This window comes from Spinacia oleracea, chromosome 3 (assembly GCF_020520425.1).
Source record: "Spinacia oleracea cultivar Varoflay chromosome 3, BTI_SOV_V1, whole genome shotgun sequence".
Classification (NCBI taxonomy): Eukaryota; Viridiplantae; Streptophyta; class Magnoliopsida; order Caryophyllales; family Amaranthaceae; genus Spinacia; species Spinacia oleracea.
Window position 1 is genome coordinate 9513093 of NC_079489.1, and position 18069 is coordinate 9531161.

General features: G+C 44.0%; 1 protein-coding gene across 2 annotated transcripts; it reads right to left on the reverse strand.

Moving 5' to 3' along the window:
- Window positions 1-14393: 14393 nt before the first annotated feature.
- On the reverse strand, window positions 14394-17207 carry LOC130469379 (uncharacterized). Of its 2 annotated transcripts, XM_056838636.1 has the most exons (4): window positions 16479-17207; window positions 16144-16227; window positions 15367-16065; window positions 14394-15285 (listed from the first exon to the last, which is right to left on the reverse strand). In XM_056838636.1, the coding sequence occupies exons 3-4, from the start codon at window positions 16045-16047 to the stop codon at window positions 14485-14487; spliced, it is 1482 nt and encodes a 493-aa protein (XP_056694614.1). In that variant the 5' UTR covers window positions 16048-16065; window positions 16144-16227; window positions 16479-17207; the 3' UTR covers window positions 14394-14484. The 2 variants fall into 2 exon arrangements, with proteins under 2 accessions (XP_056694614.1, XP_056694613.1); XM_056838635.1 differs by having other exon boundaries at window positions 16144-16813.
- Window positions 17208-18069: the final 862 nt, after the last annotated feature.

Here is an 18069-nt window from a genome sequence, read left to right on the forward strand (position 1 = left end):
CAAAAAAAGAGAAATTACTCCTCGGAGAAAAACAAAGCCATCGCCGAGGAAGTTAAAAAGTTGCAAGAGGCCGGATTCATCGAACCATGCATGTATCCGAAGTGGCTGGCCAACGTGGTGATGGTCAAGAAAGCGAACGGCTCATGGCGAATGTGCGTAGATTTCACAGATCTGAACCGAGCCTGCCCCAAAGACTGCTATCCCCTGCCAAGGATAGATCAACTGGTTGACTCCACCAGCGGCCATGCACTGCTCAGCTTCATGGATGCCTTTTCAGGCTACCACCAAGTATTCATGCACCCCGATGACAGGGCAAAGACAGCGTTCATCACAAGCGCAGGAGTGTTCAACTACAAAATGATGCCTTTCGGCTTGAAAAATGCCGGAGCCACCTACCAGAGGTTAGTTGACCACGTCTTCGCCGACCAGAAAGGGAGGAATGTGGAGGTCTACGTGGATGACTCCATCGTAAAAAGCATCAAGGAGGAAGACCATGTCAAAGACTTGGCAGAGACCTTCGGAAATCTGAGGAAATACAGCATGAAGCTGAACCCAAAAAAATGCGTCTTCGGGGTGAAGTCAGGGAAGTTCCTCGGATTCATGGTGAGCGAAAGAGGAATTGATGCGAACCCAGACAAAGTCCAAGCGGCATTGGATTTACCCGAGCCGAAGACCAAGAGAGATGTGCAGAGGCTAACCGGCAGGTTAGCCGCACTAACAAGGTTCATATCAAAAGCCTCGGACAAGGGAGCCCCCTTCTTCAAGGCACTGAAACCAAAGAACCTCCCCGGAGGAGAAGCAGAACCAGTCAAGAAAAAGGGGGTCCCGAGGAAAGTGGATCCCGAACTGATATGGGAACAGGAGCAAAAAGAAGCTTTTCAGCTGAAGGAAATAATGCCCTTGGTCCAAGTATGCATTCTATGTTAAGTCTAATAAATGCGGTTCAGTATTAATTAACAAGTTAATAATTCAGTGAGATCAAGTGAGCTGAATGCCTAGCTAGAGGCCGCTTCAGTTCAAGTGGAATTAATGATATTAATCCACAGCTTACTCTTGACTGAACCCGTAGGGTCACACAAATAGTACGTAAACGGATCAAGTATTTAATGGCATTAAATACTCCATCTATGAATATTCGGAACCGACGGATCTTGGTTTCAGTGGGAGCTAAGATCGTCACAGGCAAGAAATGAATACTCCGGAAACGATGATATTGCCGGAAACGGAAACATGGTACGTATCCGAAAATATTATTGGAAATGGAAATATTACCAGAATCGGAAATATTGCCGGAAACGGAAATATTGTCAGAATCGGAAATATTACCGGAATCGGAAAATAATTCCGGAAACGGAAATATTAAATATTTGTTCGAAACGGAAATTAATTCCGGAATCGGAAATATTAAATATTGTTCGTATCGGAAATAGATTCCGGAAATGGAAATTTAATCGGAAGCGTATCGTACGAATTAGCATCGGACGAGGCCTGCCGGACGAAGGCCCAGCACGAAGCCAGGCCATCGCCCAGCAAGCACGCACGCCACAGCCCAGCGCGCACAAGGCCGCGCATGCGTGGGCCGCGCTGCGTGGGCTGCTGCTCGCATGCATGGGCAGCCCTTGTGGCTGCCGTGTGTGTGTGAGTTTCAGCTCATGCGAGATTCCTGAATCTGCAAGAGTCAGTGTATGATTAAATGTCTATTCCTATTGGATAAATTGATTAAGTAGAATTCATGTAGAATTCTAATTCCAATTAATTCGCATCCTACTAGGATTACGATTCCTTTTCCATAACTCTATAAATAAAGGCCTAGGGGTCATAATTTATACACAAGTTTTTAAGTATTCAAAAGTGAGTTTTTGAGAGAAAATCAAACACACATCTTGCCTCAAAAGTGCCGAATTTTCTGAGTACCTTAAGGGCGATTCTAGTTGGTCAATCTTAAGGCGGATCCGGACGTGCTGTGGACTTTCTACGGAGGGACGACACTTGGAGTCCTAAAAGACTTGTTCTTGTTCGGTTCGGGCGCAGCTAGGGAAGGCACGCAACAAAGAGTATGCATCTAATTATGCTATATGATTATGTGTAAATAATATGTTTCCTGGGTTAATGGTTGTTTCCGCATGATCTATGTATATGTCATATGTATCATAACCTAACAGTGGTATCACGAGCCCCTTATTATTTTCATAATCTAAATTGCATGAACATGGTTAAATATTACAAATTTGCAAGAATTAAAAGGGGTGATTAATTTTCGTAATTGTTAATTAATTGCAAATTGCGTTTATTTAATTATATGTACGCAGTTTTTCGGCAGTTTCTTCATTACTCATCCGAATTGAGTGATTTTTGTGTCAATTCCGCATGTAAAAGGCATTCTAAAATTTTGACAAAAATAGTATTTTTCTGCCGAACCCAGAATTCTCAAATTCGAAGCCTAACTATGACTTTTCGAAGGTTTTAGTTTTTCGGATGCAAAATTTCGTAAATTTAAGATGTTAAATTAAATATTTGCGATTCCTGTTGATAAATCTTGAATTTTTGATTGACCTACTGCATATGTTTAACAAGTTTGAATGCCTAGTCTTGTTAATTATGCAATCTAATTTGTAATTATGATTAATTTGTTGAAAATTAGAATAATTTAGAATTAATTTGATTTTCATAATTAATTGTAATTTAATTAGAAACCTATGATTAAAAACCACCATAAAAATTGTAAATTTACGATAAATTTTAAATTTTTATGACCTAGACTTGAATCCATATCAATCGGAAATCAATTGGATAATAAATTTTCGATTTTTTCGCCCTAAAATTATGAGATTAATATTATTTATTAATTTGTCATTAATTTTAAATATAAATTTAAAATTTTATGCGATTCGTTCAAATAACTTGCACGCACGAAGCAATGGACGCTTCGTGTTACCCTTAAGGGGTGTTGTATAATGCGGGCATGCGACGACGAGCAAGGGAGCTCGTCGCCCGTGCGGCACGAATGCAATGAGCAAGGGCGTAGTGCACGAGCACAAGGCAGCAGCCCTGCCTTGTGTCGTGTGCCACGAGCAATGAACGGATGGGCATGGGCGAGGGGCGAGCCAAGGCAGTCGCGTGTGGGCAGCAAGCGAGCTGCGCCACAGCGCGCGCTGCCTCGCATAACAGCGCGCAGCCTCGTGCGCAGCGAGCGCAAGCTCGCGTGCCACGAGCGCTGCGCACAGCATCTCTCGCGCGCCAGCGAGCGATTGCTCGCGCGCACCAGCGAGCGATCTCGCGCGCCAGCGAGCGATGGCTCGCGCGCACCAGCGCGCGATCTCGCGCGCCAGCGAGCGATGGCTCGCGCGCACCAGCGAGCGATGCAGCGCCCCAGCGAGCGATGGCTCGCACGCACCAGCGAGCGATCTCGCGCACCAGCGAGCGCGGTAACGCGCGCGCGCTGCGAGCAATAGCTCGCGTGCGGTGGGCACTGTGCGGAGGCTTGCGTATGGGACAGCAGCAGCTATGCAACGAGCGCATGGGCTGCGCGCACATGGCCAGCAATGGCTGTGTGCGTACGGCCCATGGGCGTGCAACGCATAGGGTGTTTGCGTTTCGATTAGATCGTTTTGAATGTTTAATTTAAAAATTTCAGTTCGAGTAATTTGATTAATTTTAAAAATTAATAAATTGAATTAATTTCTTGGATTTTAATTTTGAATATTATAATTATAATAAATGGAATTTATTCTAATTATTTTACTAAAATTAAAATCATGAATTAATTTAAATGCGACTGAAATTAAAATTAAATTTTTGGATTCAATTATAAATTTATATGAGCTTTAAATTTTAATTAAATTTGTATGTTTCCGGTTAGACTAGAAATACAATTTTATGTTTAAAATTAGTAAAGCATATGAATTTATTGGTTTGAGTGGGAGCACTTTTTAGTCATAAACTCTTGATTAGGTCTACAAATCCTTAAGGTTAAAACAACTCGATTAGAATTAATAAGGACTGAATAATTGGTAGATTATTGGTGCCCTTGATTAATTGCTGCAAATGTTTACGTGATGCATAATGTGTTTAACTAACCAGCTATGTGGGCCATTCATGATAATGAATGGGTGAATGGTATATATTGTATATATACTGTTTTGCAGGTTATGAAGTGACTAGTATGGCCCAAATAGGATAGAAAATATGGTCTGCGTACCATTAATTTGAATGTAATTGGTCTAAAGTACCAAAGTTGTTTTTCAATTCAAATATGGTCTGCGTACCATCAAATAGTTGTAATTAGTTATAACTTATCCTGTTTGAAGAAAATGGTGCCTCCCACGGAGATTTTCAAGACGGACTTTGAAGTCAAAGCTTCAAGATGAAGTCGGGCCATACTAGATCACAAATATCTTATGCATGTTTTAAGTTATTTATTGCTTTAAATATGTCTTAAAATGCATGAGATCAAAAGCTTGATTATGTTGCATGATTAAGGATTTTAGTTCACTTAAAATCTAACCAACATAGTAAGAGCCTTAAGTTCCAAACTTAAAAATTGAGTTAAAAGGTGCCATGCCAAAATATACACTTGCTTGGATATCCTTTACATCAATCTAGTAATAGTTTTCGCTCAGCGAGGTGTTACTTATTGGTCCTAAAGGGGCAAGGTACACAAATAATTGTGAGTACATGTTAGTTTTGGTGAAACTCAACGATATAAGTAAGGAGTCCTTTTATGTCGTGGCAAATTCGATAGGTTTACCTAATAAGTTCTTAGACGTACCTATCAACCAAGAATAGTTTCTAGACTATTAGCAAAAGGCTTTTGCTTACCTAAGATGTTCTAGGATTAAGTCGACAAACTGTGCTTAGTTCTTCAATGATTTTAGGATCTTGGAATCATTTTATTCACACCTGCCGGAACACATAACTTGAATAAAATGCTTAATAAACATTGAATTATGCATGAATGCTAGAATTTAAGTTTATTAAGAGAAACTGTGAATGGTTATTTATTTGTTTATTCTTTTCAATTGTAGTTTTTAATATGGCAAACAACAATTCATTCAACATTCGATCAATTCTCGAAAAGGAGAAGTTGAACGGGAAAAACTTCCTTGACTGGCAAAGGAACTTGCAAATAGTTCTTATGCAGGAAGAAAAGGAGTATGTCCTAGATGAGGCGATGCCCGAAGCTCCAGGCGACGGGATCACTCAGGCAGCCCTCAATCGTTGGATTGATGCCAACAAGGATGTGAAATGTCTAATGCTCGCCACCATGAGTGCGGATCTGCAGAAAACGTTCATCAACTCAGATGCTTTCACAATCATCAGTGAGTTGAAGAACATGTTCCAAGATCTGGCTCGAGTCGAAAGATTCGAGACTCATAGGCAAATTCTTGAGACCAAGCTTAAGAAAGGCGAGCCCGTAAGTCCACATGTTCTCAAAATGATTGGACTCATTGAGAATATGAGTCGGCTGGATCAGCAATTTTCTCAGGAAATGGCTATAGACACCATCCTCCATTCTCTTCATAGCGGGTATGATCAGTTCAAACTGAACTACAGTATGAATAGTCTGGACAAAACGCTCACTGAGCTTCACGGTATGCTGAAGACCGCTGAAAAGACGCTCAAAAATGATAAGCAAGATGTGCTTATGGTGCGTGGGGGCAAGTTCAAGAAATCTGGAAAGAAGAGGAATGCTAAGAAAGGTGGCAACAAGGCCAGCCCAACTAAGCAAACTGGCGCCAAATCTGCAAAGAGGAAGGTCAGTCAACCCACTTCTGAATCCGAATGCTTCTACTGCAAGAAGAAGGGGCATTGGAAGAGAGATTGCTTGAAGCTAAAGGAAGATCAGAAGAACGGAACAGTCGTTCCATCTTCAGGTATTTTCGTTATAGACTGTATACTTGCTAATTCAACTTCTTGGGTATTAGATACTGGTTGTGGCTCACACTTATGTTCCAATCCACAGGGACTAAGAAGAAGTAGAAAGTTAAGCAAGGGAGAAGTCGACCTACGAGTGGGAAATGGAGCACGGATTGCTGCATTAGCTGTAGGAACTTACTATTTGTCGTTGCCCTCCGGGCTAGTTTTGGAACTGGAAGAATGTTTCCATGTTCCAAGTCTTACTAAAAACATCATTTCAGTTTCTTGCTTAGATGCTAAGGGATTTTCCTTTATAATAAAAGACAATAGTTGTTCGTTTTATTTTAAAGAGATGTTTTATGGATCTGCTAGATTAGTCAATGGACTTTATTTATTAGATCACGACAAACAAGTATATAACATAAATACCAAAAAGGCCAAAAAGGATGATTCAGATCTCACCTATCTGTGGCATTGTCGATTAGGCCATATAAACTTGAAACGCTTAGAAAGACTTCAAAGGGAAGGAATTCTAGAACCATTTGACTTAGAGGATTATGGTAAATGCGAATCATGTTTACTTGGCAAAATGACAAAGCAACCTTTCTCTAAAGTTGGAGAAAGAGCAAATGAACTATTGGGTTTAATCCATACAGATGTATGTGGACCAATGAGTACAAATGCTAGAGGTGGTTTCAGCTACTTTATCACTTTCACTGATGACTTCAGTAGGTATGGTTATGTCTACCTAATGAAGCATAAGTCTGAATCCTTTGACAAATTCAAGGAATTTCAGAGTGAAGTAGAGAATCAATTAGGCAAGAAGATTAAGGCACTGCGGTCTGATAGAGGCGGTGAATATCTGAGCTATGAATTTGATGACCATCTGAAAGAATGTGGAATTCTATCAGAATTGACTCCTCCTGGAACACCACAATGGAACGGTGTGTCAGAACGGAGGAACAGAACCTTGCTAGACATGGTCAGGTCAATGATGGGTCTGGCCGAACTTCCATTAGAATTTTGGGGACATGCACTAAATACAGCTGCACTCACTATAAATAGAGCTCCGTCTAAAGCTGTCGAAAAGACTCCATACGAATTATGGTTTGGAAAGCCTCCAAATGTGTCTTTTCTTAAGATTTGGGGATGTGAAGTATACGTCAAACGATTAATTTCAGACAAACTTCATCCAAAATCTGACAAATGTATCCTTGTGGGCTATCCAAAGGAAACAAAGGGGTATTACTTCTACAATACATCTGAGAACAAAGTGTTTGTTGCTCGAGATGGTGTCTTTTTGGAGAAAGATCACATTTCCAAAATGACAAGTGGGAGAAAAGTAGACCTCGAAGAAATTCGAGTCGAACAACAAACTCTAGAGAATGCTCAAGATGACATTCAGGATGAAACTCAGAGATCTTTAGAAGAATCTGGTGAGAATCATGGTCAATCTAGAAATGTTACCCCGCGTAGATCGCAAAGATATAGATCTCAACCAGAAAGGTACTTAGGTATTTTGACGAACGAGAGCTATGACGTTCTATTACTCGAAAGTGATGAACCTGCGACTTACAAGCAAGCTATGACGAGCCCTAGCTCCAAGCAATGGCAAGAAGCCATGCAATCTGAATTAGACTCCATGTCTGAAAACCAAGTATGGGATTTGGTCGATTTGCCAGATGGCTACCAAGCCATTGGAAGCAAATGGGTTTTCAAACTGAAAAAGGACAAGGATGGGAAACTTGAAGTTTTCAAAGCTAGATTGGTTGCAAAAGGTTACAGGCAAGTCCACGGTGTGGATTACGATGAAACCTTTTCACCAGTTGCAATGCTAAAGTCTATTCGAATAATGTTAGCAATCGCTGCATATTACGATTACGAAATATGGCAGATGGATGTCAAAACTGCTTTCTTAAACGGCGTTTTAACAGAAACTGTGTTTATGACACAGCCTGAAGGTTTTGAGGATCCAAAGAATGCTAAAAAGGTATGCAAGCTAAAGAAGTCAATCTACGGATTGAAGCAGGCATCCAGGAGCTGGAATATACGTTTTGATGAAGCGGTCAGTGACTTTGGTTTCATCAAGAACGCAGACGAATCTTGTGTATACAAGAAGGTCAGTGGGAGCAAAATTGCTTTCCTAGTATTATATGTCGACGACATATTGCTTATCGGAAATGACATTCCTATGTTGAACTCTGTCAAGATTTGGCTTGGGAAATGTTTTTCGATGAAGGATCTAGGAGAAGCACAGTACATATTGGGCATCAAGATTTACAGAGATAGATCTAAAAGGATGATTGGACTTAGTCAAAGCACTTATATCAATAAGGTGCTTGATAGGTTCAAGATGGCGGACTCCAAGCGAGGCTACCTACCCATGTCTCATGGAATGACTCTAAGCAAGACTCAGTGCCCAAAAACACTTGATGAGCGTAGACGAATGAATGGGATTCCATATGCATCATTGATTGGTTCAATAATGTATGCTATGATATGTACACGCCCGGATGTTGCGTACGCACTCAGTGCTACGAGCAGATACCAGTCAGACCCAGGAGAGGCGCATTGGACTGCTGCCAAGAATATTCTGAAGTACCTGAAAAGGCACAAAGATAACTTCCTGGTCTATGGTGGAGATGATGAATTAATTGTTAAAGGCTATACGGACGCAAGTTTCCAAACCGACAAAGATGATTTCAGATCACAGTCTGGGTTTGTCTTCTGCCTCAACGGAGGAGCAGTAAGCTGGAAAAGTGCTAAGCAAAGCACCATTGCGGATTCTACAACTGAAGCGGAGTACATTGCTGCACATGAAGCAGCAAAGGAAGCTATATGGCTAAGGAAGTTCATAGGAGAACTTGGTGTAGTCCCCTCCATTAAAGGACCAATAGCCCTGTATTGTGATAATAACGGAGCTATTGCACAGGCAAAAGAGCCTAGACACCACCAGAGAGTCAAGCATGTACTTCGTAGATTTCACCTTCTACGAGAGTTCGTTGAAAGAAAAGAAGTCGAGATAAGCAAAATTGGAACTGATGACAATATATCAGATCCATTAACTAAACCTCTGCCGCAAGCGAAGCACAACTCGCACACTGCAGCTATGGGAATCAAGCATATTGGAGAATGGCTTTGATGTCTCTGTTTAATGTTTTAAAGTTTTAGAGTTTAAATCTTTGTAAAACATTATTGGTTAATCATTCACAATAAATGAAAGGAATTCATTTTTCCATTTAATTTGTGGTTTATTAAATGATGAGTCCCTTCAACTTGACGATATATTCAAGATAGACTGTCAGGACCAGTCCTGTGACTAAGAAATGTCTATCAAGTGAACTTGAATGTCAAAGGTTGAAAATGGTCCCTAATCGGAGCTTTCTATAAAATTGGACGCATAGAAAACGTTAGACGATTAGAATGCAAGATGACTAGTAGTTCTGTTTCTTGAACTATGTGGACATGGCAATGTCATAATCATTTGCATAGATACTTACTTTGGGAAGACTAGTATCGGACAAGACCTATGAAACTTTACTGTAAGAGATGAAAGTCTGTCATAAGTAAATTTCATTAAATTATTAGACACTAAATCCTCAATACCTGAGTGATTTGAGATTACTTGTTTGAGAACTGGTTGCTTTGACGTTGACCAACCGTCGCACCGTAAAAGGAGGCTATAAAGGCAACGCTCAGGTAATCACCTATCAAACGAAGTCTAATCTCAAGATCGCAAGATTGGGATTGTCCTCCCATAAATCGGGAGGAGATGCTTAAAAGTTGTACAAGGCCACTCGGAGAGCTAGAAACTGTGAAATGCATGGCCGTGCTCGGATGAATCATAGGCTATGATTATCTGTTTATTTGATCAGTTGAACTCTGAAACCGAGGAACACCTCTGGACATAATAAGGATGACAACTCTTACCTTATGTTCAAGAGCAAGCATCGAGCGACAAAGGAATTAGGAAATGCACACTTGTCCCTAAGGACAAGTGGGAGACTGAAGGAAATAATGCCCTTGGTCCAAGTATGCATTCTATGTTAAGTCTAATAAATGCGGTTCAGTATTAATTAACAAGTTAATAATTCAGTGAGATCAAGTGAGCTGAATGCCTAGCTAGAGGCCGCTTCAGTTCAAGTGGAATTAATGATATTAATCCACAGCTTACTCTTGACTGAACCCGTAGGGTCACACAAATAGTACGTAAACGGATCAAGTATTTAATGGCATTAAATACTCCATCTATGAATATTCGGAACCGACGGATCTTGGTTTCAGTGGGAGCTAAGATCGTCACAGGCAAGAAATGAATACTCCGGAAACGATGATATTGCCGGAAACGGAAACATGGTACGTATCGGAAAATATTATTGGAAATGGAAATATTACCAGAATCGGAAATATTGCCGGAAACGGAAATATTGTCAGAATCGGAAATATTACCGGAATCGGAAAATAATTCCGGAAACGGAAATATTAAATATTTGTTCGAAACGGAAATTAATTCCGGAATCGGAAATATTAAATATTGTTCGTATCGGAAATAGATTCCGGAAATGGAAATTTAATCGGAAGCGTATCGTACGAATTAGCATCGGACGAGGCCTGCCGGACGAAGGCCCAGCACGAAGCCAGGCCATCGCCCAGCAAGCACGCACGCCACAGCCCAGCGCGCACAAGGCCGCGCATGCGTGGGCCGCGCTGCGTGGGCTGCTGCTCGCATGCATGGGCAGCCCTTGTGGCTGCCGTGTGTGTGTGAGTTTCAGCTCATGCGAGATTCCTGAATCTGCAAGAGTCAGTGTATGATTAAATGTCTATTCCTATTGGATAAATTGATTAAGTAGAATTCATGTAGAATTCTAATTCCAATTAATTCGCATCCTACTAGGATTACGATTCCTTTTCCATAACTCTATAAATAAAGGCCTAGGGGTCATAATTTATACACAAGTTTTTAAGTATTCAAAAGTGAGTTTTTGAGAGAAAATCAAACACACATCTTGCCTCAAAAGTGCCGAATTTTCTGAGTACCTTAAGGGCGATTCTAGTTGGTCAATCTTAAGGCGGATCCGGACGTGCTGTGGACTTTCTACGGAGGGACGACACTTGGAGTCCTAAAAGACTTGTTCTTGTTCGGTTCGGGCGCAGCTAGGGAAGGCACGCAACAAAGAGTATGCATCTAATTATGCTATATGATTATGTGTAAATAATATGTTTCCTGGGTTAATGGTTGTTTCCGCATGATCTATGTATATGTCATATGTATCATAACCTAACATCAGCAACTCAGAGCCCACCTAGCTCAACTGCCGACACTGGCCAGACCAAAGGAGGGGGAAACCCTGTACCTATATGTCGCAGTTAGCCCTGGAACCGTCAGCGCAGTGCTTCTTCGGGAAGAAGAAAAGAAGCAACAGCCAATCTACTTCACCAGCCGAACACTCACAGGAGCCGAAACCCGGTACCCACTCATCGAGAAAGTCGCATATGCAGTAGTGGTAGCTGCACGAAAACTGAGGCCATACTTCGACTCCCACCAGATCACAGTGCTAACTGACCAACCGCTCGAAAAAGTACTCGACAAAATAGAGAGGTCAGGAAGATTGGCTGCCTGGGCCTTCGAACTATCAGAGTTCGGCATCAAATATCAGCCGAGGACAGCAATCAAAGCACAAGCATTGGCAGACTTCTTGGCCGAGTGCTCATACCAGGAAATGTTGGATGATACGAAAAGCACTTGGGAGGTCTTCACTGACGGATCTTCCACAGTAAACGGCTCAGGGGCAGGAGTTGTACTAATCCCCCCGACGGGGAAAAGCATAGAGTATGCATTGAAGTTCGGCTTCAAAGCAACCAACAACGAGGCCGAATACGAGGCCGCAATCGCAGGGATAGAGCTTTGTTTATCCCTGGAGGCCGAACATGTTCGCCTCAAAACTGATTCCCAGCTTGTAGCCAACCAGATCCGAGGGGAGTATGAGGCCAAATGGCCCAGCATGACAGCCTATTTAGCAAAAATTAAATCCTTAACGTCAAAGTTAAGATCCTTTGAAGTCATCCTCATTCCCCGAGGACAGAACACGCAAGCAGACGCACTGTCAAAACTCGCAAGCTCAACACTCGTCGACCTAAACAGGTCGGTCCACGTGGAAGTTCACCAAAAGAGAAGCATCGACTTGCTACCCACCACAGTATGCAGCTTACGTACCGAACCTAGCTGGATGGACGCAGTAGTTGCATACAAAGAAAGGGGAGAACTTCCCGAAGATAAGCTGCAAGCGAGAAAACTGAAAAGATTCAACAGATGGTTCATCATCAGCGCCGAAGGAGAGCTCATGAGGAAATCATTCTCTGCTCCGTTGCTAAAATGTGTGGGTCCAACAGACGCTGACTACATCCTAAGGGAAATCCACCTCGGGATATGCGGAAACCACATTGGAGGTAGGACATTAGCACATAAAGCCCTTCGGGCTGGGTACTGGTGGCCCACTATGGTTTCCGAGGCAAAGCAGATGGCAAGGAAATGCGAGAAATGCCAAAAGTTCGCACCAGCCATCCATCAACCAGCTCAAACCCTACAATCAACACTGTATCCCTTACCATTCGCACAGTGGGGGTTAGACATCATTGGTCCCTTCCCCTCAGCGACGAACCAGAAGAAGTGGTTGATTGTAGGAGTCGACTATTTTAGCAAATGGATCGAAGCCGAAGCTGTCTCCTCCATCACCGAACCTCAGGTCCGCAAGTTCATATGGCAGAACATCATCACAAGGTTCGGCATACCAAGACTGATGGTCTTCGACCACGGGAAACAGTTCGACAACACCCCGTTGCAAAAGTGGTGCAAACAGTTCGGCATACACCTAGCGTACTCGGCAGTCTGTCACCCACAAAGCAACGGGCAAGCCGAAGCTGCTAACAAACTCATCCTCAACGCACTCAAGAAAAGAGTCGAGGATGACAAAAACAAATGGTTAGAAGAGCTACCCGGAACGCTATGGTCCCTTCGGACCACTGAAAAAGAAGCTACCGGACAAACACCGTTCCACCTTGTATACGGATCCGAAGCTGTAATTCCTGTGGAAATCGGAACAGAAAGCCTGAGGATCCAGGCATACAACAGATATGATGGGCTCCAAGGAGAAAGCAACAATCAACTTCTATCCGAAGCTCTCGATCTACTGGACGAAGCTCGGAACGATGCAAGGACACTCAACGCAGCCTATTTGCAGAGGGTCAACAAGCATTACAACCGAAGAGTCAACGCCAGACCCCTAAAAGTCGGTGATCTAGTACTCAGAAACGCCGCCTCGGTTCAGAAAGGACGGATCCATGGCAAACTCTCAGCCACTTGGGAAGGACCATACATCATCCATTCCGAAAAAAGGCCAGGCACGTATATGCTGAAACAGTTAGATGGAACAATCCTGAAGAACCATTGGAATACCGATGTTCTCAAGAAATATTTTGTATGATCCCTGTCTGTGAACCAAGTAAGTTGTTTAATGAGAAGAGGAAAGCCATTGGCACCATGTGTTTCATTAAACTTATCTCTATAATTATTGTCCCTTTATATATATATGCAGCCTCGGATCTGATCAATCCGAGACTAAAAACAGGTTGACTTTGCCCATTCCTTGATAAAATGCAAGAAATGACCAAATCATACACTTCAGGGAATCGTCCAGAATCCTCGGATTCGCGGTACCCTGATAAAATTTGTTCGCAACAAACAGTCGCTCGAATCAAGTTATAAAACTCCGGCTCAGATCCACGGATCGCCGAAGGCATAACTAAAGAGGCAGACTAGCGATCTCTTGCCCAGGTTTCCGAACCACAAGAGATCGGAAGAACAATCCAAACCTCTGAGCAGATCGACGGATTTGAAGAGTCTGGAAACTAAAGAGTCTCTTAGCAGATCTACGGATTTGAAGAACTCGCAAAACTAAAGAGTCTCTTAGCAGATCTACGGATTTGAAGAACTCGCAAAACTAAAGAGTCTCTTAGCAGATCTACGGATTTGAAGAACTCGCAAAACTAAAGAGTCTCTTAGCAGATCTACGGATTTGAAGAACTCGCAAAACTAAAGAGTCTCTTAGCAGATCTACGGATTTGAAGAACTCGCAAAACTAAAGAGCCTCTTAACAGATCTACGGATTTGAAGAACTCGCAAAGTCAAAGAGTCTCTTAGCAGATCTACGGATTTGAAGAACTCGCAAAAGTTAAAAAGTCTCTTAACAGATCTACGGATGTAAAGAGCTCGCAAGATCAAAAGGTTTTTAGCAAGTCTACAGAAAGAGGAGCTCGAGAAATCTACGGATCTAAAGACCTAAAATTGCGAAAGTACAAATTGAAAAGAAGCAGCCAAGTAACAAACATTCATTTTTTATTCAATATTTGGGGGGAGTACAAATACACTGAAAACCTCAAAAATTGAAAACAAAATGAAACAGTTAAAATCGGCAGCCATCAACAGACAATACCGGCCTACCGAAGTACTAAAAGAAAGCAAAAAGAAATGAGTACAACGCAGCGCCGAGGCAAAAGGGGGAAAAGCAAGCACATATTCGGAAGTCCTCAACTGGAACCGACCGACTCTGAAGAAGACGACTGCCCGAATCCCTAACTCTTGGGAGTCTCAGGAGCGGCCCCTAGGGGAGCATCCTTCGAAGAACCCCCAGCAGTGGTATCACCTTCGGAAGTTGCCTTCTGGGCCCGAGCCTCTGCAAGAGCAGCTTGGCGTTCAGCTTCAGCTTCATCTCGATCAGCTTGGCATTCCACCAAGTGGTCCTCGGCCTGCATCCATAGAGGAACTTTCTCGTTCCAAGGGAAGTGAGGCATGTGCTTCGCAAACATGCGCCGAGCACCCAGGATGCCGTTCCAGTACTGCTCTCTACACTGATCAGCAGTGTAGAGGTTGACTCGCTCCTGCTCCAGCTTCCGAATATAGTCATCCTTTTCCCGAAGCTTCAGTCGAAGGACAGGCACCTTATCAGCTTGCTGCTGGATCAGCTCCCGATGCTGGACAAAATGGTGGAGCCTTAACTCCGCCTCTTTATGCTCCTTGTCGGCCGCTTCAAATTTAGACTTCATCTCCTGGAAGAGTCTATCTTTTTCCTCAAGTTCGCTAGCGAACTTAGCGGCCATATCCTTCTTTTCCTCAGCAAAGGAAGCGATCTTCTCAGCATCCTCTTCAACTCGGAAGATGAGCTGGCCAACCTCGGTCCCGATCTTCTCAGCAGACTCTCTAGCCTCGCGACTATAGTGAAGGTACAGCTGCTTGAGTTCCGTAAGCTCGGAGAGGAGTTGCCCAGCCTTCTGGTCCAAAATGGGAATATCACGAGCATAAGCCTCACGATATTTCCTCAGTTGTTTCTCCTCAACCGAGCTACACTCGGAAGCGAACGAAGACCAGAAAACAGCCTGGGAACGAGAGAAAGATGAGCAAAATAGGAAAAACATAAAACGAAAACACAACTCAAAGAGAAAAATCTAGCAAATTACCTCGTTCAGATAGTACTGGGCCATCATAGCCGGATTCCTCTCTTCGGCACCAGGAACCCTCCACTGCGGGTTAGCACGAAGCAGATTCTCCCGAGCAGCCTCGGGGCCCACCAAGGATCCCACGTGAGCCAAGGGGTCCTCTCCCAAAATCGGAGCCCTGGCATATCGAGCCATCGCCTCCCTTACTTCTTCGGGGATCCGTTTTAGCGGAACATCCGAACAGGGATCAGCATGGATCAGCCTATCCAGGGCCGAGGTAGAAGTAGAACCCAAAGTTGAGTGGCGCCTCTTCCTCGTCAAACCTTGCTCGGGCTGCTCCTCCTCTCCAGCAGAGGGAACCTCCTTCTGAACCTCGGGGACCGCAGCTTCGGGGCCCGAGAGATCTATCATCTCCTTGTCTGGACTCTTCTCCCTCTCGAAGGGAAGATCAGCAGACTCCTTCTTCTCCCCAGCTACCTCAGGGACATCCGAACCAGGAACAAAATCGGCTTCAATCGCCTCCATCACCTCGGTGATATCCTGGATTTCGATCCCCAAAGCAGCAGATGGTTTAAGGGGAGAAGGGATGATATCTTCCTCGATCAGCGGCTGATCCACGGGCGGCGGTTCAGCAACCACCACACTCTTTAACTTCTGCCCTGGCAAGGGCATGAAGTGAAGAAGATTCTTAGGAGGAGGCATGACTTCCGAAACCGCTTCCTACATAGCAAGCGTTCAAAGATTAGTTTCCGAAAAAGGGAGAAACGAACTACAAAAAATCCAAGTCAGAACAAATACCTTCTCCGAGGGCTGAGAAGCCTTCGCTTTCTTCGGATGCGTGGACGGCCTCAAAAGAGTGCTACCCTTCCTTTTGCGTTGATCCTAAAAAGGGGAGACCAAGGGTCAACGAATATAAAAGAAGAAAAAGGAAGAAATAGAGAAAAAAGCGGGAAATACCCGGTTCCTAGATAAAGTGATATCTATCCGAGCCGGAGATGAAACCGAAGGAACGGCACGCGGCACAGCGTCAGTCCCAGGACCCTAAAAAGATGGTCCAGGACCAAGACGTTAGCCGACGGCCAACCGAAAAGAAAAAGATAAACAGAAAATCGAGCTTATAAATGAACACTCACCGGGTCCGAAGTTGTCTTCAACTCAGGAAGCACAACCTTCACAGGAACAGCTTCAACAGAAGAGGCGGAATCCCACGGATCAGCTCGAACTTCGGATATCCGAGCAACCCCCGAAGGAGACAACACGTAATCCTTCAGACGAGGATTACGAGGGTTATCTTTTCCGAACTTGTACTCGGGAGCCGGGTCGTGAATAGTCTTCAAATCCAAAGAAATGCCCAACTTCTTAGGATCAATGCAGCTAAAGCCGTACTCTGCAAAAACAAAGCACAAAACATGTCAGCAAAACGAAACAGGAAAGAGGACAAACTCACTGAAAAAACGGTCTCAGCCGAAAGACACCTACCCCTGTCAAAAATCCTGCTGAGACCGGCAACAGCAAGAATGTCCTCCCTCAAAATGTAATTGAGATTCGGGAGCCAGCTAGACGGCAGTCGATGGTTATCCTCTTGAGCCAAGAACCACTGGAGGAGGTCCACATAGTGGCGATGGTTCCGATCTGGAGCTGCCACACCCCTCATATCAGGATCAGGAGCCACGAACCACTTCGGAGGACGATAAAAGTTGGGATGCTTCGGATCCGTCGGCACACGGACGAGCAACCACTCCGTCTTCCAATTGTGGTCAGAGCTAAGGTAGGGGTACGCCGTGATGTAGTTCGGATCCCCCCTCTTTCGGGACTTCTTGTTGACAATGGTCCACCAACCATACCCATCACCCTTGGAAGCATGGTTGAGAACCAGATCGTGAAGATCCCGAAAAATAGCGACAGAGCAAGGGAAATTGACGAAGTCACACACCCATCTAAATCCGATTATGTGCCTCATAGATTTGGGTGTGAGCTGGGCCAAACTAATGTTGTACGACACCAAAAGCTCGGATACGAACGGATCCAAAGGAAAGCGGAGACCATTCTCCAAATGGTGAGTGTACACGGAAATGAACCCCCTCGGTGGATGAGTCACCCGAGGACGCTCTTGTTCAGGAAGCTCGCACCAGTACCCCAAGGCATGCTGAATTCCGTATAGCTCCTCGGCCTTCCGATGATAATTCCCTAACTTCGCTTCCACCAACCAGTCACCGCTGACCGATTTCTCCAACGGACCGTCGATCTGCGTGGTCTCGTGCAAAATTGAGGCATACTTACCCTTCGGATCAGCTTCCGTCCAATGAACTGGAAACTCGGAGTAACGACGACGAGCACCCGAAAAGCCAGCTCTCTCACCAGAGGTTGCGCGTTCATCTTCGGAAGCATCCCAACCAATCGAACTCTTCATCAACGGCCTCTCCGAAGGTCGACCCCTCGAAGATTTCGGTAACCTCCCCGAAGGCACGTTCTCTCTCTCACTAGAGGAACCAACAACGAACTTGCTTTTGCCCCTATTCTTTGCCATGGTCGCGAAATCTCGATCTAGGGTTTAGAGTGAGGGGTAGAAGGAAGAGCGAAGAAAAAAGGAGAACTCAGAAGCAAATTACCTTTTTCCGAAGCGGAATTCGCCGATAAAGCGAACAACACAAGTTCCCGAAGTCTAAAGTTGGCCGAATTTCGTAGATCTGAAGAAGCAAATTGCACTGCGATCGCCGGAATTTA

Coding starts and splice junctions, on each gene's coding strand:
- LOC130469379 (XM_056838636.1), bottom strand. CDS start 16,047: ATGCCTCCTCCTAAGAATCTTCTTCACTTCATGCCCTTGCCAGGGCAG. Junction 15,286..15,366: donor CCCAGTACTATCTGAACGAG/GTAATTTGCTAG, acceptor TCTCGTTCCCAG/GCTGTTTTCTGGTCTTCGTT.